The sequence below is a fragment of the Nilaparvata lugens genome, chromosome 2 (genome assembly GCF_014356525.2).
Source record: "Nilaparvata lugens isolate BPH chromosome 2, ASM1435652v1, whole genome shotgun sequence".
Lineage (NCBI taxonomy): Eukaryota > Metazoa > Arthropoda > Insecta > Hemiptera > Delphacidae > Nilaparvata > Nilaparvata lugens.
In genome coordinates this window covers 12,150,086-12,176,599 of record NC_052505.1, presented here as the reverse complement: position 1 = coordinate 12,176,599, position 26,514 = coordinate 12,150,086, and the positions used below count along the sequence as shown (strand labels likewise).

General features: G+C 31.7%; 1 protein-coding gene across 1 annotated transcript; it reads right to left on the bottom strand.

The window, feature by feature from the left end:
* Nucleotides 1–389: 389 nt before the first annotated feature.
* On the bottom strand, nucleotides 390–12,697 carry LOC111053402 (dnaJ protein homolog 1). The gene is made up of 3 exons (XM_022340289.2): nucleotides 12,413–12,697; nucleotides 9,276–10,135; nucleotides 390–2,142 (listed from the first exon to the last, which is right to left on the bottom strand). The coding sequence occupies exons 2-3, from the start codon at nucleotides 10,128–10,130 to the stop codon at nucleotides 1,909–1,911; spliced, it is 1,089 nt and encodes a 362-aa protein (XP_022195981.1). The 5' UTR covers nucleotides 10,131–10,135; nucleotides 12,413–12,697; the 3' UTR covers nucleotides 390–1,908.
* Nucleotides 12,698–26,514: the final 13,817 nt, after the last annotated feature.

Genomic DNA, 26,514 nt, shown 5'->3' with positions numbered 1-26,514 from the left:
CATTCTTCACTCTTCTTGAGTTATTGCGCGATATTCAATTACCTAATAATTAATTTATAAATGAATGAATGCTTTAAATAGAGCACCAATTCGCAGATTGGTAGAAGACAATGAATTTTATATCATATTATGGCATGAATTGTCTTACACCTTATAGCTGAAACATTGGCGACCCAGTTGATACTAGTAAACGCGACCCAATTTATGGTTAAATAGCAGATTAAGACTTGCATTGAATTTCAAAGGTTAATATTATGCTATTCATCAAAAAACCATCATTATGAATGAACCAAAAATACGTGAAAATCTATAAAAATAGAAACCCAAGACTATTTTGTTTTTTCATTAGATCACTATTGAATACCGGAAAGTCAAATAATTATACAAGATTGAAATTATGTCAATTTTATTTTACAAATATTTTTAATTAATTCTCTCACAATTACAAAATATAACGGATTCAAACAAACATAACACTTTTATGTACAAATTGATAATAATAATTTATGCAGCCTTTGTGTAACTTGAATAACCAATATGGTTTCACCTTCAAAATATGATGGAATATATATACAGGCTACGAGAAAAATTTATGTGCGGATCTTAATTTACAGTTCAGAGCTAGCTGACCGAGATATTCACTAATTATCATTCTCAAGAATATGATGACGTTTCAATGCGATTCTTTGAGTTTTCAAGCAAATTGTCAATATTTGAGGTATTTCCTACATAATTTTTATGATGTTCAGTCTAGTAGCTGCCATGACTCAACACAGCGTGTCATTGCGTTATATGATTGGCAGGATGAACAAAAATTTCTAATTTTTATGCATTTCAAAAATTTTCAAGTATTTATATTTGAAAATTATAAAATATAAAGTACTTGAGAATTGACGAATAAATTTTAGAATGCATAATATTAGAATATTCAAGAAAACTCTATCCACATGTATAATTTAAGATTGCATTCTACATTCTGTTACAATAGGAAACAAGAAACTTGTTATGGAGAACGACTTCCATGAACACTGCTCATAATCTCATAATGTAAGGAGAATTACAGCCGAATTCCAATATTTTGAGAATCACCACGGTCCATTAATTACTTGTTCGTTATTACAATAGCTTTGGATTCAATTTCAAGCAAAACTAATTAAAGATAGGAATTTTATAGACTGAGAAAATTGAAAAAGTCAGTCTGGCATCTTTAATTTCTGGAACCTAAATGAAATCTTATTCAACATTCATACCGTATAAATGAACTAAACACGCTTAGGCTGAATTGGAGGTCATAGGTATTGTGTGAGAATTTAATAATTGTATAGATTCATTAGTTTCAGACTTAAATGCTGTCCAAATACATACTAGATGTTTTCAAAAATCGATTTCTACATACAACAATAATTTATATAAGATTAATATCAAGTTTCAGTTCGGTATTTACAAGTTATCAACTGACAAATCAGTCTAACAATATTTACTTACTTTTTATAAAAAGTACGAGTTTACTAACTATCTAATAAGAATAATACAATAGTTTCCATGTCTGGAAAGTACCAATTCAACCAAACTCACCAATATAAAAAATATACACTATCTGACATTACTTATAACTTTCTATTAATAAATAATACAACTTCGTTTCGCTTTTTTCTAGACCTTTATGACATGATTCTTTTACATAAGTGCTATTCTACATGGTATTAAAATTAGTTCTGTAAAATGAATTATTTGTTCACCGTAGAAAATAAATTATGAAAAAGAGTGTTATCGCATAACCAAGAGATTTTCATGTCCAAAATTAACAATAAATTTGACAGTAGTCGAGTGTCCAATTGCATTCATTCACTTCCGGGTGAAATTATCTAGGAAACCATCAAACCTGTACAAGGCTCCTGAAGCGTATTCTCATTGAGGTAGAGTGTCATACAAAATGTCCTTAGTACTTTGAGAGAGAGTGTCGGGAAATTTGATATCGAACGAAACTAATAGATCACCTTTACGGCTTGGCTCTTTCGGGAATGGAAGTCCGTGGCCTTGAATTCGCTTCACTGTTGCCGGCTTCACTATTTCTTTGGAGAAGTCCAATGTCACTTTGCTGCCTGTGAGTGTGGGCACTTCCACTATTGTGCCACACAGAGCCTGCAAAACAAACAATTTCATTACAATCTAGTAAACAGATGGAAATTACTGAGATATTTCAATTGTTCAAATGCTAATGAATTGATAATTATTATTAAACGAAAATCCAAATTAAATGCTGTAATTAAGCCCAAAGACTTCTGCTACTGCAAATATTGACAACAGGGTCAATATACTGGCGCTACTTGAATTTCCATCTAGCTGTCTACCTAATTCTGCCTAATAATTCAAAAATGATTTTGAATAGTAGCGCTTATTGAATTTCCACCTAACTGTCTATCCTGTTGTCAATATTTGCAGTAGCAGAAGTCTTCGGGGTTGATTACAGCATTTAATTTGGATTTTCTTTTGCTAATAATCAATGTAGTAATGTAAAACAATTATAATCATTATTCTATCAAGCAACCAGTTGACGATCAATGATTAAAATGTTGAAATCATTCAGATGCGGGTGAACACAAAAGTATTACCATAGAGAAACGATAGCTTAAGTAGATATCCCATGGTATAGGGCGTTTATGTCGCAACTTTTACTGTTATCCCAAGCCAATAGTTCAAGTAGTTCTTTCCCATGCAGCTGTGTGACGCTGGTAGTCTCTCAAATTGTGCTGTTCATACACTTTCACCCCAACAAAGCAGTAAAAATTGACAATAATCGACAGTAATCGGCTTGAGATAACAGTAAAAGTTGCGACATAAACGCCCTATACCATGGGATATCTACTTACGCTATTGTTTCTCTATGGTATTACTGAATAAAAACGACTTGATATTGTCAAAACCACCTATTTATTAAAAAAATTTGGATGATATAGCCTAATGGTTCCGGAGATTGATTATGGTGTAACAACCGAAATTAGAATCTCTAATTGCTCTAATGAATCAGTCAATGGTTTTGACAATACCAAGTCTTTTTCATTTGATAATACTTTTGTGTGTGGTCACCCATATTTGAATAATTATAACATTCATTTTCATTCAAAATTAATAGCCCATCTACCACAACATCACTTTCACGACAACACAGGAAGACAATACTACTACCTATAGTTCAATGTACAGTATGAACAACAGAAGCACATGAGACAATTTTTAAAAGTGAATTGTCTATATAGGCCTAAATCTTAATAAGAAACGAGGTCCTTAATTTAGGTTTACGAGAATGTATCAAGTTATGATGAATTTCATCGAAAATATTTTAATAATCTTATATATTATTATTATTTCGATCTTTCCTCTCTTCTCGATGTCTTCACCCCATTAAGTTCATCAGACATGAAGTACCTCGATTTGAAATGCATGAAAACTGTAGGAGGCAGAGGGCATCATCATTTGTTTAATGAACAAGTAGAGGACGTAATTAGAATAGTAGCACTTCTTGGAAGATATTAGAAATAATGTTATACTATATCATTATCCACAAGTCATAATTTAAATTTTAATTGGAGATAATTCTTATCAAGAGTAAACTAAATAATAATGCATTTATCAAGTACTCAACTGAAGTTGACACACTGTATCAATTTGAGGATTTGAAATTAAAAATTATTAATCGGAAATGTAACTTATGCAATGCATATGAATAATTATCCAATTGTTGGATACTAATTAGTCCATAACAGAAATATATTATCACACGAGAAACTGATAATGAGGACTTGAGGACAGATAGTGAAAGTATCCAATTCTATTTTAGATCATACAAAAACAAAGGTCCAAGATAGGTTACACGATATTGGCAAAACGTCAAGCTAAGAAAAGCTACATGTTGTTGCAAAATCAAATCATTTGGTTGATAGACCGAGTGAGATGATGCTGATGATGAGAATATTTCACTGTACTGGAATTTATTTTAGAGAAGCTAAGTAGGAGCAGCAATAATTAGTAACAAGAATTGATGTTGTTCATAGAAAATTTTAAGAGATAAATTAACTTGTCAAGCATCAAAGGAAATCAACCACTGGTTTGTTTGGATTAATTGGTTCACTCCTTATTACAATTAATAAAAATCTGGTGTGGCGCACTCACACAACTTTCCTTGCCGTTATGAAAATTGATCACCTGACGCTAGTGTTCCCGCGCATCTCAAGTCTACTATTCAAAGATTTGAGCCAGCTGGTGACAGGGCAATAACGCTGGAGACACACGAGGTCTGCTATCTCTTCATAGTGAATCATTTAATAGAATCAACAATAATTTGCAATTGAATAATCACATTTTCTCGAATTTCGAGCTTATTTTTAATTTTAGGTGAAAATGTTACTGAACATTAATTGTAGAGATTCTCATGCTCAATCTTTTCCACTCGAAATTTTTGTTTAAATTGTATCTGAAGCCTGATAATTGAGAATCTAAAATCAAACTTTGCATAGATGGGGCGGAGCTCCTGAAATTTTTACAGATATATGACTTGTGGCCGTTGATAGAGCTTATCGATGACTATTTCAGGTATAACTTTAATCAAAATCGTTGGAGCCGTTTTCGAGAAAATCGCGAAAAGCCCTGTTTTTGACAACATTTTCGCCATTTTATCCGCCATCTTGAATCGCATTTGATAGAAATTGTTCGTGTCGGATCCTTATATTGTAAGGAACTTTCGTTCCAAATTTCAAGTTATTCCGTTAATTGGGAGATGAGATATCGTGTACACATACATTCATACACACACACACACACACACACACACACACACACACACACACACACACACACAACACACACACACACACCACACACACACACACACACACACACACACACACACATATAGAGACCAATACCCAAAAACCACTTTTTTGGACTCAGGGGACCTTGAAACGTATAGACATTTAGAAATTGGTGTACCTTAATTTTTTTCGGAAAGCAATACTTTCCTTACCTATGGTAATAGGGCAAGGAAAGTAATAACTTCAAAGCTGATAATTTTTACTGTGCTTCATTTTCATGTTGAAATTTTTTTGTATGACCTTTTTGATCGTGTGGAATTCCGGTTCTCTTACGCTAAGTCCCATTCTTAAATCCCATAAGATTTTTTTTCAATTACAGACTTGTAAGAATGGATATCAATAAAATAGAGAGAATATAGAAGAGCTTGTCTTTTTTGTATAGGTTGGTAATGTATAGTAAGGTCTACGTTAGATCTAGCGCCATCTCTTTCTCGCTTTGCTCTGTTGCCAGATCGTCTTTTAACAATGTAGAATTAATAATTAATTTTTTAAATAATTCATCTTGATTGTGAAGATTCATCATGAAATTTTGAAAATTAAGGGGAAGGCAAAGAATGCGTTGGATTATGACGTCGAAACTGACTTGAGGCAGATGGGTATCAGAGTTCGAAAAACTGAGGCGCAAAATCGAGAATGGAGAGGCATACTGCGGGAGGCCAAGACCCTCAATGGAATGGGTTGTAGAGCCAAGGAGTAAGACTTACTCCTTGTATACTAAATAATAATACTAAATACTTGGTATTTCGAAATTATTGAAAATTATAATTTCTTGTTCAATAAAATATAATCGATTATTTTAAACGAGAATGAACCGTTTACATCAATAAACCTGTATCAGCTACCATCTACAGAAGGCATTGACAAGACAGAGGATCGGCAAAGTTTTTCTCTTATCTTTCTCCTTTGCCATTATAACGTGTACATCACTATAGTTCTTAGTCCCAGAGACATTAAAAAAATGACCCTCAACTTCAAGCCAATCCAACCCCTCCGCTCAAGCGGTACGAGGACTCCACTTCTATTATAATAATAATAATAATGCTCATCTTATTAGTCCTGGTTATTACTAGTCCTACTGCAAAGTTGGGAGTTATCTGTAGAGCATGTTAGGAGTTATCTGTAGAGCATTTATAGAGTTATCTATAGAGCATTTCCTACATGGGTCAATCTATAGAGCTTTATCCTTGATGGGATGTATTTTTTATAATCAAATACTTTTTCAAAGATTATGACAGCGACTGTGAACGTTATCATATTCATCAATTGTAAAGATAGATAGCCTACAATACTGGTATTGTATAATGTATGAGTGGTTTCTACCAAAACAATGATTAGGGGTCGAATAGAGAAAAATTAGTCTAAATGGAAAATGAACTCAAAATACATGCAGCGAACTTATTTAGTACAGATTGAACTCTGGTATTAGGATAAGAAAACTGTCTAGTATCGCCTAGTGTTGAGAAACTAGAGATTAGATTTTATTTAATAAAATTTCTTACAAGTTCAAAATAAAGTTTTATCAAATTATTTAGATTTTAGAAGGACTAAGAACCCTTTTTTTAGTAAGAAAGCTTGATACACAATGGAATGGACTACTGCATTCAATTCAATTTCAACTGTATGACATGAATTTGTTCATTCTTTTACTGATAGGCCTAGGCCTAATCCAAGGCTGAATACAACGAAATTTCAAGATATCTAATAGCACAATCTAGTGTATGTACTTACACAATTATAATTAATCCTACCGAAATGCTAACTTTACATTTTATACTTTTACAGCAAATAATTAATTTTAATGATTGTGTGATATGTAATGAGTAAATAATTTTAATTTTTATTAAAGTGAAAAGTTTATTTCCGTGATTCGTTTCTTAAATCAGTTTCCCTCTTTATTCTTCATTCATTTATACAATAAGTACATTATCATAATGATAGGGAGAGGAAAAATAAGGTAACCTTGTGCTATTCCTCTCCCAAATTTATATAACAGCTATAGGCTATATTTAAGAAGCCTTGCGAAAACCGGTACGAAACGCGGGAAAAAGGAAGCAGGAAAATTTTCAAGCCGTGGTTGAGAGGTTAAAATTAATCTGCTCTCGTCGACGTCCCGCGTCCCGCACATTTTTCGCACCGGTGTGACCAAAGCTTCATAGATTTTACAATAGCGATTGAGAGAGCAAGCTACACTAAGCTTATTCCCAGCTGAGAACGGCTAGACGAAAAATTTCCTTATTAATGAACGATAAATGATACGGTAACGTAAATCCCGCAGCGTAAAATATGGCGGAAGAACCATCATTTTGAAAATTTGAACTACTACAAATTAGATATTGAAATATCTATTGCTTGTGTAGTAATTATTGAACTTCACACTGAGGCAATCTTAATCATATTTTGTATTTCGAATGTAATTTATTGAATTATAGGACTACATTTCATCAATTTCAAATGTTCATTTTAATGATATCAGAAAACAAACGTTACAATCGTGCCAGTGCTTTGAGATAAGTTATGCCACGAGATGATTAATGGTTTTTATTTGAATTTACCAGCTGATAATCATTACCAAATATACAATTTTATCGTATTGTTATTGACAATCCAATTCTTGTTGAAAAAATGAGATGAGTGGCTCATAGACAGGGAATGTAGAGAAGAAATGGAAGATTAATGTACTGGCGGCCAGAACCATCCATTACGTCACGTTCCATCAGCTTCAATTTACTTATCTGAATAATATTATAGAAGAAATAGATGAAAAATACTGGAAACCAGTAGCTTTTTGTCTCTACATTCCCCGTCTACAAGCCGCTTATACCATTGTTTTTACAACAAAAATTATTTTTGTAATCCACAATTATTCAAATTTCTCTTTAATTAATTACAGAAAAAAGAATTATGAAAATTTAGTTACCTATAGAAATAGGCTAGTTTATATCTAAAATACCATTTAAAATACAAACTCCACAAATTTGAAAACTGCCAAGTTACCGTTATTCTCATTTCAGGTTCCAATTTTTTGCGTAGATAGACAAAGATTTAATCTGTGTAACGTTTATAAATACGTATATAAAGTCAAGGTTACTTGACTAAGAACCCTTCCAAAAATCGTCTATAAATACTGCATGTAGATGTAAATACCTGGCTAGTTTGTGACAAAGATTTGAGCTGAAACTTCTTTTAAATACGATAAATGTGAAAATAGGTCTATTGACTATTCAGAAGTTGGTTTGTTCAAAATAATTTTTTTGATCAGCAGACTAAAATGGTTGAAGTTACCAGGATTTTTTAATGAATGAAGTTTAATAATTTCATGTGGTAATTTCATTGGCAAATAATTTCCCGCTCAAGTCAATAGATGAATTGGATTGACAATCATTACATATCAATTCGATTGTGCTAAATTCAATTCATAATAGAACGTGATAAATAATAATGCGAAGGCAATATTCATTCTAATTAGACTATAAACTTCACAGCGTGAGGCGCCAAACAGTTTGTTAATATTTACAACCATCTTATTCAGTACTCTATAACTCGAGCAGTTCTAAAAAATAAATCAGGCAGAAATCAAGCAGTTCTATCAATAAACCATAAGAAGGCCCTACCAGATATATAACTATTATTGTAAATTTTCGACAAAGTAACCTAATTTTAGATATTTTTAGTCATTTACAGATGAAATAAGTGTATAAAATGGGAGTAAGGAAATAATATGAGATAAGGGCCGCTAACCTCTGCTCGGTACAAAGGACATTACATTCAATTCAGTATCAAGTTAACAATAGTTTTAGTTTTGAACAACTATTTCATATATTATGAGCTTAATTATTGATAAGACGTGTTGTCTTATATTGTATTTGATTGTGATAATATTGACTGAAGAATCCGCGAGTTTGACAATGCCAACTAATATTATCATATTTTCCAATAACGTATTGGGGCTACTTGATATGTTATGTTAGAAAATAATTCCATATTGCCCTTAAAAAAAAAAACTTTTTATTATTACATCATACTGTACTAACAACTGTATAACAACTAGTTTTGGAATGTTGAATATTCAATCCAACTAGTTATTATAAATTCATAAAAAATATTAAAATTGAACAGGGTATCATCACTACCTTCGTAAACAAAGCCGTAGAGCATTCGTGTGACGTCAGCTCAGGTAGGGCTCCTACACCAATAAAAATTCGTTTATTTCAGCTGATCTATATCAGCTAGTGTTTTTATTGATATAGGAGTCCTACCTGTGCTGACGTCACACGAATGCACAACGGCTTTGTTTACGGAGGCAGTAGCATGATAGCCTTATGTTTGTATTTTCAGTGGATCCTGATGTGTTTCAAAGAATACTGAGAGAATATGTTAGTAAAAAATGAATAATTCATCATGAATTACCTGTTTTAATGTGATTTTGGCAGTGTATCTGACATCACTTCCTTCCCGCCTGAAGTGAGGATGAGGCTTGTCTCGGATGATGAACACAATATCAGCCGGGATTTTATTCCTTCCTTGGTCTCCCTCCTTTTGAAATGTGATCTTTGTGCCCGCTTTCCAGCCCGGCTTCACATGAATGGTCAGAACTTTGTCCTCCTTCTTGGCGGTGCCGTCAGGCTGCATCACCTTCCGCGAGATCTTCATGCGTTTAGTGCAGCCGCGCAGAATGTCCTCCAAGGTGACGTAGAGGTCGGTTTCGATGGGCGCATCCTGTAGTTTATCCTTGCCGCGGTTGAGTGTGGGGTTGTTGAACGACTGGGAGCGGAAAGCGCCGCCGGGGCCTCTGCCCATTGGGCCGCCACCCAGGTGGATGCCGTGCGAGAATATGTCCTGGTCCATATCCATGTCGTCGTCATGGCCGAATGTCGAGAACATGCCATTTCCTCGGTTGTCCGGGCCAAAGTCGAAGAACGAGTTGAACGGACTCGACGTGCCAAAGAACTGGGCGAATGTCGCGCGCGGGTCCCCGTGGAACGTATACGTGAAGTTGGACCCATTCGGTCCCATACCCCCTCCCCCCGCACTGCCCGCACTCCCCTTCAGTCCCTCCTCGCCGTACTTATCATAGATATCTCGCTTCTTCTTATCACTCAACACTTCGTAGGCTTCTGCTATCTCTTTGAACTTCTCATCCGCGCCAGGGCTCTTGTTTTTGTCTGGATGGTACTTCAGGGCCAACTTCCTGTAGGCCTTTTTGATAGCATCATCATTAGCACCTTTTTGTAGACCGAGAATACTGTAGTAATCTTTCCCCATTACACCTGCAACAATTCAAAAAGTTTGTATTAGTAGGCTAATAGTGAAATTGAATTTTAATCTTCTGGAATAAAGTATTTTAATAGGGCTACTTGAATTGTTCAATTAGGTCACCGGACATTGGGGACCAACTAGAAAAATAGGATTTTTGGGACCAGGTCTGGGGTGATTAGAAAACAATAGTCGGACCTTTCGACAGGTTCACACGCTTCTGTCACTGAATAAAAATCTATCACATAGATTCATTTTTAGAAATAGTTCTGTGTATTGAGTAGATAAACTATCTATTTTGTATCATAAACATTTTCAGGTGGCCTCTTTATCAACATGTTATTAGATTCAAGATCTCGAGTTATCCGATAACTTTTGTAACCGGTTATTATAACTAAATTTGTTTCTCATTTGAACATTTCATTTTTGAAAAGGTAGGCTATTAAACAATTAAGGACTCCACTATCAGTAGATTGTGTCGTGTGTTGTGTGTAGATTGATCAGTTGAGAGACACCAGAGACTAGAGACACCAGTTAGAGATTAAATTATCCTTTCTCAGTAGGAGCATGCTATGTAGGTTACTCTTACTAATGTAAGTTCCGACTTGGAATACAAATTGGACTATCTTAAGGGCTCACACCAATTTGAAAGAAACAATGAATAAAATCTAGTAATATTGAGGGCTTTATTCAACTCTATTCTTTTACCACTTCTCTATAATTGTAAAGATGAGCTTGCTTATTCTGTTGGATGCATTACACCTAAGCCACCTAACTAAAATTTATTGGAACTGAAATATTTGAAATATTGCACAATCCTGAATTCACTGAGTATAGTAGAGTAATTATTTTTATTAATTCATTTACCTCAAGTTTGATAGTTACTAACCAAGATTTTGTATTTTATTGACATAACCTATAATTCAAACACATAAGCACAAAACCACCCAAACATAAACACACTAAAACATAACCTATTTACAACAGAACTCAGGAGCCTATTTAACTGAACCTATTTACAGACTGATGGAGGAAAAATAAAACGTCTGCATGCAGACATATTATGCATATTTAGGTCAGAACGTCTGTCTGCTTTCCAAAATTCAAACACCATCCCCGTCGGTCTGCTGCTTGCCTCTCGACGATCTGTGCAATTGCCTTTAATCGGTAATGCCGTCGGTTTCTTTACTTCTATAGCCTAGGTCGATATCTATTTTTTGTATTTTTTCGCCACCGTTGAGGAGCATGGGTTCCAAAACTATGCAAGTGTCCCAGACACTTCAATTAGCTAAATGCATTATTGTATCTTATGGGGTAAACTATACAAGCAAAGTAAATGCATAAGAAGCCATGCATTTTTTTGAAGACGCAAAAATGAATTTTGAACTAAAAACACTCGTAAACTTCCTGTACCAATCAGTCTACTTGCTCGTTTAGAATAAAGCTTAGCTAAGCACAAAATGATTTGTCCTACAAAACCCTACGGTACTTGACAAGGACCCAATACAATCATCTTCTATAGTCTTAATGTAGTGGCATCAGTACCCTATTACATTTGTTGAACTTTTATCAAAGAATAGATTTTCTATTAGACCCGTGTTATGTATAAGTAAGACAACCAAATAATATTTAATGACTATAAATAAAACATTACGGTAAATAAAATGTGGCTATACAGTTTATCAATAATGCAAAATAAATTTAGACAAATATTTCATTGTTTGATCTTAGGTAGTATTCTATAAATGAGAATATTTACCAGTTTCTCTCATATTTATATTCATCAGGAGAGATCAGGTTTACTATTACACAATGACAAAATAGTAAATACTATAATGTTACAATAATGTTTTATTTTAATAGAAAATTAACTTGTTCAATGTCCAAGTTGATGGTCTTTTGTTGGATTAGAATGATTGGGCTATTAGCCACCATCTTTGCCTGCAATCTAAATTCTAAAAACAAAAAAGTATACGGTAGGCTAATTGGTAAATACATTTTTTTGTTTAATTGAATAGGCCTATAATAGCCTACGTACAGCAATACATGAAGAGACAATTAAAAAGGGAACTAGGCTAATATGAAGAGCATGGGTGGGTTCACAAAATTCAAGTGTCATAAATAAGCAAAACTGATTGAAAAATAGTCACCTAATACCAATATGGTAAAATAGCAGGTATAAATTTAGATGACATTGCAATACAGCTTTCATTGTGGCTTTGACATTTCAAAATGGTATTGTTGAAAAAATAATGTTTCCTACAACTAAGTAATACAACTCAAATACTCACTTTATAATTTGATGAAAAAGAAATCAACTTTCACAAACACAAAACAAATTGAATATCACAACACTAAAAATGGAAAAGTTCCACACCCGTCACTTATTCACGAAATACAACCAACGTTCGTAGCAGTCAAACACAAACTGATTCTGATATCTGGCTGATCAATTTCAAGGCTGTTGTGTAGCCCAGCATGTTCTGGAACATTCTAGAACTAAAATCACAGCCTCCATTTCAGCTGGATGTCTCACAGAGTGACTGAGAAGTAATGCAGATTTGAAAAACAACACGAATTCGTAGTCGGCCATGATAGGGAAGCCTGTTGAACACACACAGCTCTCTCTCCCCAAAGAAACTTCCATCATAATGCGCATGCGTTGTTTCTCCAGCGCTCCAGGTGAGTGGTTTGTCAGTTGAAAGAGAAAATCCTGATTATGAATTTAAAAATTATGAGGTGTAATTCTTAATAATCATGTGTAAGAACATAATATTTATCAAATTCACTTATCCAAAATCAACAACATTTACATTGGTGGAAAAATAATATCCACATGGTTGTACTGAGAATTATAGACGACCTGTCCATAGTAGTTAATGTGTATAAGCCCCCTGCAGTAGAGTGGCCAGTCCATATTATATTCTTTATTTATATAAAATGTATGTATTGACTATAGTTCAATAAAAAGCTACTTTTGTTTTGTGGAATCCATATTTTAATATTATATTATTATTATTATTATTATTACATACTCAATATTATGCTTATGTTTTGTTATTTATATTAGTCATTGGGTAGAACAAAGTTCAAATAACAGTAGATGATGATTATTCATAATATACGAGGATCGCTCCAGAATAAAGCTATTGGTACTATTTCTGGAACAACCCTCGTATAATCTTAATATTATTGTAGATTGTAGAGCCATCCAGCTCAAAATAGATCTTACTTCATGTCAATGTGTAGAACAGGGCTAACCCCGGAGATTGGTATGATTCATAAGATAATCATCACTGAGCTCCAATAAATAAGCTAGTATGCCATAATGCGATACCTGCTATAGTGAGGTCCACATTATAATGGCAGTATTTGATCAACATTGGCGTTGCTTTCCTCATGCCTATCATGATAGACATAACAGAGACATGGACATAGGTAACCTTATGCCGACAAAACAGATAGCGCCATCCTTCTATAGCTCCGCAACGTTGCTAAATCCGTTTTTAACAATCTAGAAGTATAATAAACTAAGGCAGACAATCGGAAACGTTGTTCTCCTATCTCCATCCACTGTCATTATAACGTGGACCTCACTAATAGTATGTAAAATAATATACAAGCTATATTTTATTTATTTTTTTCTCTGTCATGCAACCCATGTCAGAGGTAGGCCTATTTATTAACTCTAATATTATTATACTAGTTTGAATAAAGAAATTTTTCATTATGATGAGAAAACTGTGTTTTGGAACAACCAGAAAATGTAAGAAATTAAATTAGTAGGCCTATCTTCCCGCTGTGTTGGCTCAACAGATCGACAACATCATGCATTATTTTATACCGTACCGTACCGTACCTCATTTTCAGTACCATCATTTTGGCTTCAAACAAAAAATTATGTTGCTATTCTAGCAGAAGTAATAACAGATACAAACAAATAGAGTTATATCAGAAACAAACGTTTATCCTTTCTCTATGGTAATATGCAATAATCTTTGAATAAGAATATTGAGAATATTTTTTTTCCAAGTGGTTGAAAAAAAATGGATTGATTCTACAAGAAAGATGTTCATAAAAAACTCTACAGACTGGATATTTTTCAAAATTTATTGAGAGACGGCGTTATTCTAAATGTTGCTATTTTGTCAATATTTTAACTTATTCAGAAACAAAAATTTAACAAAAAATAAAATTTTCTGCTAAAAAATGTGATGATTGAAACAAAGTTGTGGTTCTTAATTCATCCATTCTAGGAAATAAACGAAGAAGTGATTAAAACGAAAATTAATTTGCTTGTTTAGATCTAGACAGAACTATGAAATTGTAATGAAGAATATGACGACTTATGGGGAAACTTTACATGTACAAGTGTAAAATGTTTTCTGGCTTAAACACGTTTAGAGCATTAGTATTTACTCACTATGTTCATCAAATTTGATCATTCGATCACTATATTCAGTGTACGGTATTAAAAATTTCATTAAAATGGAAATGGTTCAACTTATTGAGATTTATTACAATTTATTTACTTTGAAAACGGTTCCGGTTTATCTGCCTCATGACCTTAGACTCCATTCACTGTTCAATAACCAAGCTAGAATCAGTAAGTGAGTTCACTGTGAATTTTATTATAATAATTTAACCCTTTCGGTCATGCTTTTTTTTTGTATAAGTAGAAAAAATCTGAAATTTGGTACTCTAATTATATTACTTTTTTAATGATTTTTGAAAGTGTCAAAAAATTTTTCTCACTAATAGTTATGGAAATATAACATGGTCGTTAAAATGGCCAAAATTACTCAAAGGTAAGAAATAATTAGTCTTTTCCATAAATTGCACAAATGTTATTTTTGGTGAAAAAAATAATTTTAGGCATTTACAAGTCTTATTTGACATAAAATAACATGTTGTAGATATGATAATATATATTACATAAATATGTGAAACATTTGGAGCAATGGAAGTAGAAAATTTGTAAGTTTAAGTTTCAGAAGGTATTCATTGAAATACCTATGAATAAGTAATGGATTGGCGTTTCCATATTGACCACATCCAAAGGAGGTGGTGAATACCAGTCTGCGTTTGTAGTCAAATCTTCTAAATCCGATAAATTTCCATCAAAAAGTAGGTCTTCCACGTCTTTATCACTTAGATTATTATCGCTCATGATAGAAGGATAAAATATGTAATATCCACAACAGCATAGAGCAAAAGCCACAAGAAAAATCTCTACAAATTTACTTGTTTTATTGTATTTCTCAGCTGATTTGGATATTTGAAATTTGATTTGCGCCAACAGTACACTTACCCACTATGTAATCTTGGACGTTAAACCGGCCAACACTTTGAAGGGCCAATTCTCGGTTCTCATAATTAATTAATTTTTTCTGACATCATATTCTTTTATTCCAACATTTTATTGATGTAAATTAATTTTTTTGGCCAAATAAAACTTGAAATCAAGCTGGTATGCCAAATTGAAAGTTGAGTGTTCTGAAACAATTACAGTCTCCTAACAGTCCATACAAAAAGGCTTCAAAAATTTCGTATTTTTACCGCTAGAGCTCACCACATGTCATATATTCATCACGAATATGTTCGTTCAAACGACCAATATGACTTAACGGGGTGAAACTAGTTGTTTGTGACTTAAAATTGAACCAAGTGATGGTCGTTATAACGACCACCATGACCGAAAGGGTAGTGATAAAATGAAATTTTCACGCAGATGAGAATGTTGAATACTGACTTCACTCATAGAACTACTCTTCTAATTATGAGCATTGAATCTTTTGAAACTGCTTGCTCAAAAGAAACGAGTTTCAAGAGTTTATGAAAATTTGTCTTGAAAATATGAATATATGGTATATGGCAGAAAATTCACGATATTTTATTGTTGAGAGGTTGAGTAGCAAAAAAATGAATGTTAATAAGAGAATTTTACAACTAAACTTTCTGAGTAGTTGTGAATGTGCCTTGTGGTATGCTGGTAGTTATCCATGCTGAATATAATGGCTAGATATTGTCCAACTACAGATTTATTAAAAATCGAGATACCGACTCCGTTGTTTTATCATTATCAATCTCTCTAGTAAGCTCTACCAGAGATTACCTGGAGTTTATCAGAGATTTCCTGGAGTTTACTATAGTGAGGTATACGTTATAATGGCAGTGTTCGATCAGCAATGATATATTGCTATCCTTATCTATCATTCAACAAAGTGGATAGCGCTATCTCTTTCTTGCTTTGCTCTGTTGCCAGATCGGCTTTTAACAATGTAGAATTAATAATCAATATTAACAAAATATTTCATCTCAATTATAAAATGATTAAAAAATATAATTTCTTGCTTAATAAAATATAATTGATTATTTTAAACGAGAATGATTAATCAATATTACATTGATAAACCTGTATCAGCTACCGTCAAGAAGGCATTATTGACAAGACAGTGAGGATCAGCAACGTTGTTCTTCTATCTTTCTCAACTGTTATTATAACGTGGACCTCACTATAGAGTTTGATGATTACCAGCATCAAAGATTACCTGGATAGGAGACTGATAATGGTGTAACAAACAGAAACCGGTGTGTTACATTATTATTTTAAATAAATATTTGATTGGACAATATAGTTTCACAAGATTGTTACCTACAAAAAAAAGAACAGAGAAGAAATTAAACATAAAAAAAGACTACATTATGAATACAGATGAAAAAAACAAACATACTAATTAGCGAGTGAAAGGTGAGTATAAATTATATTTATATAGAATTTTAATGGAAACACTCTTCATTGGTTGAGTAGAGCTGCTATGGAGAATTCCTGGTTCAAAGGTCGGGTAATGATTTGAGAAAACATCGGTTAAACAAGTGGAAAGTCTACCAAGGCTGCTCGTCAAACAGAGGGCAATCTGAGATCTTGTAGGGTTCTATATCTATATCTAAGATATGCGATCTATCTATAGATATAGAAACCCATGGGATTGCAGATCACTCTTTGTGTGTCCGAGACCCAATATGAAAGTAAGGAACAAGAGGCCGCGAGGTATAACATGACACTTCGACTCCCACAAACAAAATTTGGATGAGTGTCCGTTATATCTCATGGCCTCTATATGGGAAGAAGTAAGCTTGGATGAGTTCATGTAGGTATTTTATGAACAGGAATATGGGTATAGGAGCTTATGCAAGTGCAAGGGGATGGAAGTATGTGCTTATTATATTTTGGAAGAAGTTTCCTTCAACCAATAGCATCAGTCTGACGCAGGATTTACCAAATCGGCGTTTGATATCGCTCATTAAACTTATTACGGAATATTCTACTATATCATGTTTCTACAAATTTACTCATCTTTATAAGCTCTCATGCATAATGTATTCTTGAATCGAAATGTAATGTAACTACCACTCTATTTATTAGTACGTATTTAGTACGGTACCTGAAGAATACATTGCAGGCAAGGCAGATCAAAGTATTTTATTATTAAAAACTATCATATTTCAAATCTGTATTGGGGGCATTTCAATTCAGAACAGAAATGGTTGAGACTTTTTGTATACTGTATTTGTTTTGATTGACCAAGCTTTATAAGAGATTCTCTATATTAGACGTTATTTTTGTTAAATCATCAGTAGACTGATTGGCAGAAGGGTCATTCATCTGATGCCTTCTATTTTGTGAGAATTACCGTACAGATTTTTTATTTGATTGAAAATTGTTCCCTGACTCATGAAGACTTATAAGTTCAGTTAAAATCGGGTGTATAATTAATTTTAAATAAATTAAATATTATTTTAAAGAATCTATAGATATGTAGAATAAGTAGAATTTTATGTCACTATACCGGCAAGTGAAAATTATAACGTTCCCCTACAACACAGGACAGTCTTCTGACGCCTGTACAATTTATTTATGTGTATACTGTACCGTACCTACATGGTTTATCAATTCAAGTGTTGAGTTTTCTGTTTAGTTCTATTTTAATGAATTTTATTTTGACAGTTCCATACCAATTTTTTAATTATTATTGGTTATTGTTTTACTGTATATGGTTATGTAACTCTACTATTGTTAGTTGTATTATTTTAGAGTTTTTGTACGATTAGAATATTATTATTCGGAAACAGTTCTGTGTCATTTAGGGGCTCCTTGTCTATATTTATTGCCCTCAGATGCCTGAAATTTATTTGATGGTACTTCAAATACCTTTGTTACTTTTAAGGAATCAATTTTATGGTTTATCATTGTCAGGATAAGAATATGGATGACTAAATTTAGAATAGTAACGTTAGTAGATTTAGAAAACTTATAAAATTAATGAAACAGCATATTTTGTTAACATTACATTTATTTTTATACATACAAATTTAAACGTTTTATTATATTATTGACATTCATCCTTATTAAAAATTATTTTTTAACCAATATTCTTGATACTGGTATTTTATAGTAATGTATATATTCAATATATATAATATATACACATGTAACTTCCATGATAACTATAATTCAAACAGTAGTATTTTTATAAAATAATAGCGTTCTTAAAAGTACAGTTTTGTAGTGTACATATTTTGTTGTAGGATCGACGTTGTGAGAGGATTCAATATTAGTTTATAGAGTTTAGTTATAGGGAGCTTGATTATGAGGAAAAGGATTCCTTGTTGTCAATCGTGTTTTGCGGAGAGGAGAAGGAGGGAGAACAGGGGCACAAGACAGACAGAGTACAACGAACAAAGATAGATAGACACAGGACATCAAAGCAAGGAAACACAGCACATTTCATTCGGCGAGCTCTATCTAGGTGGCTGATGTAGGGCTGGCATTAATTTTATTATTTCAACTAGACTAGAATTTTTACAACACAGTGACATAAGATTTATTATTCGCCTCAGGATATATTTATAAGAAGTCAGTTCATTATTCATCATAGATCAACTTCCTGATTTAACTAAGGGATTATCAACAGCCAAGCTTAACATTTCCTTATCTCAATCACTCCCTTTTCCAAATAACAAAGAATATTTTTGTGTGGAATACTAATGTATCATTAATAGTTCACTATCATTTATTTATTTTCACTTTCACTGATGAATAAAAATAGAGTTGAAATTGAACTAATTCGTTTGAAGATAAAAAATGAGGAATAAATTGAATATAATTAGTTAGTTTGACTTTTCAGATGTGATTTGTAGCTCCTACACCAAGATAAGTTGAATATTGTAAAGCGCTCTCACCAGAGAAGTGATGAACGACTTTAATATTATCCGATGCACTGAGATAAACCTGTATTAGTTATTGTCTTCTTAACTTGAATAGAATATGCATCGCATTTTGAATTCTTTTGTCATGAAAAGCATTAATTGTGTGAATTTTACAATGAATTTAACTGGAAATAAAAAAATTCTCATTTTTATATTCAATTATTAGCGTACAAACGGTAACGAAAACCGATTATCTTCTACTACCTAAGTCATGCGGTTTTTTAAGAACCGCGAATATTTTAATCCCATGAAATATAAATTATTCAGTGATAAAAGAAAAAAGTATTGAAAATTAAGCTATTGACATCAACGTTTTAATTTTTTGGTTATTCAAATTGCCTACCATTATCATGAATTAATGAATAAGTAAACTGATTATAAGTATTAATTTGGATTTATTTTGTGTGTGTCTGTGTGTAGGGTGGTATTTCATATTCAATTTTAACTGCATCTTGTTAATTCATATTTATCCTATTGTTATTTATTGTATGTTTTATTAGTTATAAATTAGTGATAGGTGATGATTCACGAGATAATTTAGTTTAGAATAAGGATGACATGCTACCTCATGGTTAACAATTTCCAGTTTCATAGCGTCACAGTATGAGTTATTAGTACCGGTACCTATAAATTCCAGTTATTTCAGTACCTAATTGAATCCATAGGATATTTTATTCTGGATGATACTATAAGTTACACTATTAATTTCAACTGAATAAATATCTAAAGGGAACCTATCTGATAAAATAGGGTACCGTACCTATTTCAGAGAGGTTTTATCGAATTATTTTAAACATTTTTTATTTAAAAAAATAGTTTTCTGTAGTCAGACTATTTTTAATCATCAATCGAGCAGAAACTGAACTAAATTTTAAAAATATAATTCATGTTTTCTCAGTTCTTGTGATACTTTTCTATAAATTAAATAAAAAAGAAATCTACGACACATGCTTGTATTGAAAATTTGGATTTGGAAAGATGAAAACATTCCAAGAGGGACAAAGTAATTGAGAAAGATAGATCAAATCTAAGAGTATAAAAGAGTTCTACGTCATGCTGAATTGAATCAAGAAGAGAACTACTCTTCTAATTATAAACTCATTACTGATAGTTGACAAACGAACTGAAGAATCTCAATTGCTTGTTTCATTCAAGTGAAAAAAATCAATATAATATAGAGAGCTATAATAATAGAGAAGCTATATGAGCCACAAATTACTGAATATCTAGTTGATAGGTTTCAAATGCGTTTGTAAAACAAACCCTCAGACATTCCAATGCAACTAGAATAGTCATTTACTACCGAATCATTGAGAACTCCTACCTTTTCGATCTTTCGAAGGTAGCCTATGGTAATTATTTGCTGAAGATGAACTTCTAGTTATTCTTTATCAATCATTTATTGTGTTCAATTGGATGACATACTTTTATATTCTTCCAAAGTTTCTCTTATCAATTTTCTCACTTTCTTATCATTTGAATTGATTTTAGATTCCATTAAATCTAGCAATCTATCTCGACAGAAGACCCAATTTGATGTGATGTAGTGATTTAACAGCTAAATTGCTCCAAAAAACAGAGCACAATAATACTGAAGCTTGATACGTTGATTTGAAAATGAACATCTCAAATTCTTATACATTTTTGTCAGATGCTTCAAGCTATTTTATGCGATTATATATGCTTGATATAATATTACAGTTAAACATGTTTTCATTCCTTAAACACAAGGAAAACAACAATGGTGTTGAAGAATTCACCCATCTTTTGTATAAAACCACATCAAAATATCTTGAAAGAAAATGAAATACTCATGAACCATAAGTTGAGAATTTATAATATGGTTATAATATACAGTATTTTGAATCCATAGACATGATCAATATAAAGTAATTTTAAAGCATTAGGGTTTATATTTTTCTGTTTCGGATCTCAATAATTGGAAAGCATAAGAAGGAAACTTTATTGTTTCTCCAAAATTCATATGCCTATACATAAATTTTGGACGTATGCTTTGCATAAAAAAAATGGATATAATCTCATTAGAAACCAATAACTAATGTTTTAGGTATTTTTAAATTCAGTTATTACCGTACATTACAATTTTTTAAATGTAACAATTTCTAGCTTCAATTTGTAAAAGCGAAAAATGTTACTTGTGTTGACTTGTATGAAGAATAATTTAGTAATAGTTATTGCTAATATTTTAAGCGTTTAATTTTTTATCAACAGTGTTTTTTGATGCAGAAGAAAATTGAATATGACTACACCAATTTAGAATAGAAATTCATTTTGGTTGGCTTGAAAGTGTATTACAACTCTTATCGCTCTTATGAAAACAACAATAATATTTTGGTTTTAAGTTTTTTATTCATAAGAAATAATTGAATGAGAACTGGTTTATATAAGAGAAATATTTCGTTAACAGTACCAGGGGTTTGAAGTTTTTTGTCAAAATCATATTCTTTCAAGAAATAACAATTATTTTATAGTGATGGAATAGAATTAACTGTAAATGTTATTGTTTATTTAATTTGACTGCTACAGCGGAATTAAGATATTTTTACGAGAAATTCAGGATTATTTCCTCTGCTTATCAAGTGATCTTAAGCCGACCTTTCCAAATTTGTAAAAATGCTTTTTTTTGTTCTATCAAAAGTTAATTGCCAGTATTAAGTAATTATTTTAAAATTATTAATATGATTTCTACTGTATTCAATTCGAATATTCAAACTTTTCAGCAAATGAGTTAAGTATAAAGGGATTTATTTCATGTTTTGCGTATTAGTATTCCACTTCGTTATCAAATTTGCCTGATAGAATATTAACATTTCAAGTTTCATGATACCAGGCTATTTACTGACCCAGAAGAATTTATCAATGGAAAATATTTTCAAGACAAAACGTTTGGTACCAATTTTATCGATTAAGTTAATTGATGATGATAAATTGAATTTTATTCAAGTATTGCTCATTGTTTCATATAATTGAAACCTACAAGAAACAATATTTCTAACTGTACTCACAAAAATGCGAGTTTCGTTTCTTGATTATACATTACGGTATATTAACTTGCACAGTGGTACAAACACTACACCACTAATAAATAATATAATCTAGGATTACCATTCTCTTTCAATTAAATGTCAGTGTATTACAATAATAATAACCTCTCTAGTAATTTTGAGCAATTTTTATTTCAGATGGAAGGATCTAGTGAATGGAGAAAGCTTTGAATTTCGAATCGTATAACAAAGTTCAATTTATTTCCAGTTATAACTATAATTTTAAACTTAGTACATTATCAGAACTCTTCATTAAAACATTGCGTAAGTAAAATTCTATTCAATGAAAATCGCTCAAAGAAAAAATAAACAAGACATTTTATTTTCCAACAGTTCCAAGGATAAATAGAGCACTCATTGTGATTAAATTCCATTCATAATTCAATATAGATACACACGATCATTTTGTGAAGTTTTCAAAACTGGCAACCTGATTCATTTGACTACATCAACTCTGCTTCTATTATCAGCTCTAGAATTGAATAGCTACTACAAATCGCATGGCTATATTCAATCACAATAGATTTGCTCTTAATAAGCAAATTATTTCAGCTATCGCACTTATTATTGATAATCATATTTCGTCATCAAATTTGATGAGTTAATAAATAATAATCATCTACATCATTGCTTGTATAAAAATATTTGTTAATTGCTTTCAGAAATTGCGGATAAAGAGACATTATTTATATGAGTGCAATAAATGTACATTGCTTGCTTTCAATTTTCAATTTGAATTCAATACTTCACTAAAATTCAAGGATATAATAAAAATGAGTAATAAGAAAATATGAGCATGAAAGGGATAAGTTAATGCATGATGACATTTTCAACTTCACTTTGATTATAACAGCAGAGTTTCTCTCACATGTTGATTAACGTACTGTACTCACTAAACAGATCTAATTGATTTGTGGAATAGAATGATCACATAAATAAAAAGCAACAGCAATTATTGGATAACAATCCCACCTCAATTACTTTAAAAAGACTTTGCTTAACAAATACAAAAATTCTTCATCTCCAAATATTGCCCCAAAATTTTAATTCAATACCGCTTTGATTTAATTTGATTCTTAATAGCATTTTGCAGGCAGTACGGTAGGCCTGCCTCTTTGTAGAATTACGATTTGTAGTAGACTTCTTCGGTTTATCTTCCTAAAGTTGACTAAAAAATTACATAATATGATTTAAATGGATTTTTGAAATAATTATGATGTAAAAACAACCCTCTTATTTTTTATACAAAAGTACCTAATAAAACGAGCAATGCATCACATTCTCATCAATGATAATATATAGAAAATACAATAAATTCAATTGAACTTGCATTTGATACAACCATAAATTTCAACTTTATAAGTTGTGCTGTTTCAAGGAGTATCACTCGATTCTCAATGAAATAGATGTTGGTAGTGAAACTCCAATTTAATTTCTTAACTATGTGATAGAAAATTGGTGTTGATAATGATTAAAATTTACTTTTTCACTTCTGAATATCATGATTGTAATTGGTTATTAAAAATTGTAAGTAGTTCAGTAGAGGAATGATACAGGGCGAGGAGCTTAGTTATAGTTTCTGGAAAAAGAACTGGAGCTTCAAAGAATGAGAGAAAAATTTACATTAGCAATGTGAAAAAATGAGTAGTTTGATCAGTATAAATATGTGTGTGAACGATTAGGCCTACCTACCTACAAAAAGTTCATGTGAACTTTCTCAATTTTCTGAGGCCTCAGTGATAGTTACTTGGTTTTACATCATGTAGGTACTTCCTTTCGAGCTTAGGGAATACAGAGAAATCAAATTAATCAATAAATTTGGGTAATCGCATTGTTAACTCTATACAGGTATTGAAGCAGGTATCCTCCAATTTTTAAAAGTGAAATGAATCATAATAATCAAATTATTTGATCAATTTACTGATTAAAACAGTTACTCATCATTTTACCACAGCTACCAAACAACTTTTGACAATCCAGTCACAAAAAAATATATAGCCAGCTTATTCAACTCAGTTCCGTCATGCTGATTTTTATTCTATAGTACTGTATTATCTAAGTTATTTTCGAATCTAATGCTTGCTAGGAGCATGGTAATTTCAAAAAATCAAAACTCGCTTGGACGTTGAATTTGGCCTATGATTTGAAAAGTACCTAAATAAGTGTATTTTATGGCAGTGTATCAATAGAGAGAATATTGTACTGAGAAACTCATATTTTTATCTAAGCTCTCCAGATAATTGAAAATGATTCTGCCTCGTATAGACTGTCGAATATATTGAGTCTTGGGCGAGATTTAAATTTACTATAATAATGAAACAGATAGAACATGGGGCAACATTTGTTCCAGGTTAATATTCCCGATGAATATTCAGATTGAAAAATTCTAGAGACTCAGCATTTGTTTTTACCCTTAGAACAAATGATTAATTTATCATATAGAGAGTAATAATAATAAATTAAAAATTTTAAACAATCGCACACGTCTTCATTTGAGTACATTTAAAAATATTTACAATATAGTAACATAGTACATGTAACAATAACTGACTCTCCTTTACAATAAATTGAATTATTCACTCATCCGATAATAATTAATTTACAATAAACTTTGACAATACAATCAATAATGATCGGTTGTATATGAACAAAACTCGTATTCTGTTTGTTGTATCACAGTTGTTTTATCAGCTACGTGTCGTGATTTAGTACAAAGGCCAGTCATTCGAATACCTCTGAAATTTTCATTATTGGGTCGTGAATAGATAAAAACCTATTCTCAAATTGTTATGCTCCAATATCTGAAGTTGAAATTGTGTCAGAAAATGCAAATTATAACATAAACTTTTAAATAAAATTCACTGATTGCTATTTAATGTTTTGGTCTCATCCAACAAGGGTAAGATGGTGTTTCAAATATGGATTGTGAAAATTATCCAAATTTTATTGAGGGAGTCTTAATACGGTACGTTTTGTATGTAGAACTGAATGATTATCTCGACAATGAATTCAACAGGCTGCAAATACAACTAATATGAATAAGATATATGTATCAACATGTACTGTATTTAACATGAGGAATAAATCTTAAGAAAGTTTCTCCAAAAAAGCAAAAATCACCCAAAAACCTTCATTGGTGGATTAGGAATTGAATATATATTGTCATTCATAATTATAATTCTCAAACAATTGGAATATAATATTCAACTCAGTTATCATGTAAAATTACTGGAGCAAACATATTTGTCTAATAGTCATGATTCGATTGTAGTTAGCACTCATAAATCTGTGACAGACTGATCTATAAATTAAAAAAAAAAGATTTGGAACTCTTTAAAGTCCATCAAAGCTCCTTGAAAATGAAGTAATCAGCGCGAGTGTTGGTGAATTCCATTCATAAAAACAGGGGATTCATTTGCAGGGAAATTCAAAGTAGCCTAGTAATTTTGTTTTGACCAATTATTGTAAATGATAATTTTGTATGATTGTTAACAAAATTAATTTTGTTTTTGTTTAATCCTAGTTGGAAGAGTTTTATAATCTACAAAATTTCACATAATGTAAAGTGCCATTATTGTATGATGTCAAAATAGAAGTGATTTGATTGTGCTAATAACCAGAAACGAAATTGGAAAATTTATTAATCATAATAATAAAATGTTTATGGTTCTAGAAAGAACTATATGGCTCATGTCGATTACCGTTATTCTGATAAAAGGAATTTAATAACTTCTGTTTAATTCGGTCTCTATTTTTATGTTGATGGTGTGTATTCTTGCGGGGCTGAAATAACATCTTTTTTACAAACTTACTTCACATATTCAGATTATTATTGCTGTATTAGTTCTGAATTCAATAGAGCACAGTAGTTGGAGGCAACATTTGGTACACCAAAGTCATTTTTTGAACTATGTAGTTTCTTAATGGAAATGTGAAGAAAATAGGAATAATTGAATTGAGTACCAGAATTGACTAGAAAGAAAAAGAAGAACGGAATGGAAAAGAAATCGAAAAATGTGAGCACAAATCAGGTGTGTATTCCTACATGAATCGACTGC

Coding starts and splice junctions, on each gene's coding strand:
- LOC111053402 (XM_022340289.2), bottom strand. CDS start 10,130: ATGGGGAAAGATTACTACAGTATTCTCGGTCTACAAAAAGGTGCTAAT. Junction 2,143..9,275: donor CCAAAATCACATTAAAACAG/GTAATTCATGAT, acceptor TTTGTTTTGCAG/GCTCTGTGTGGCACAATAGT.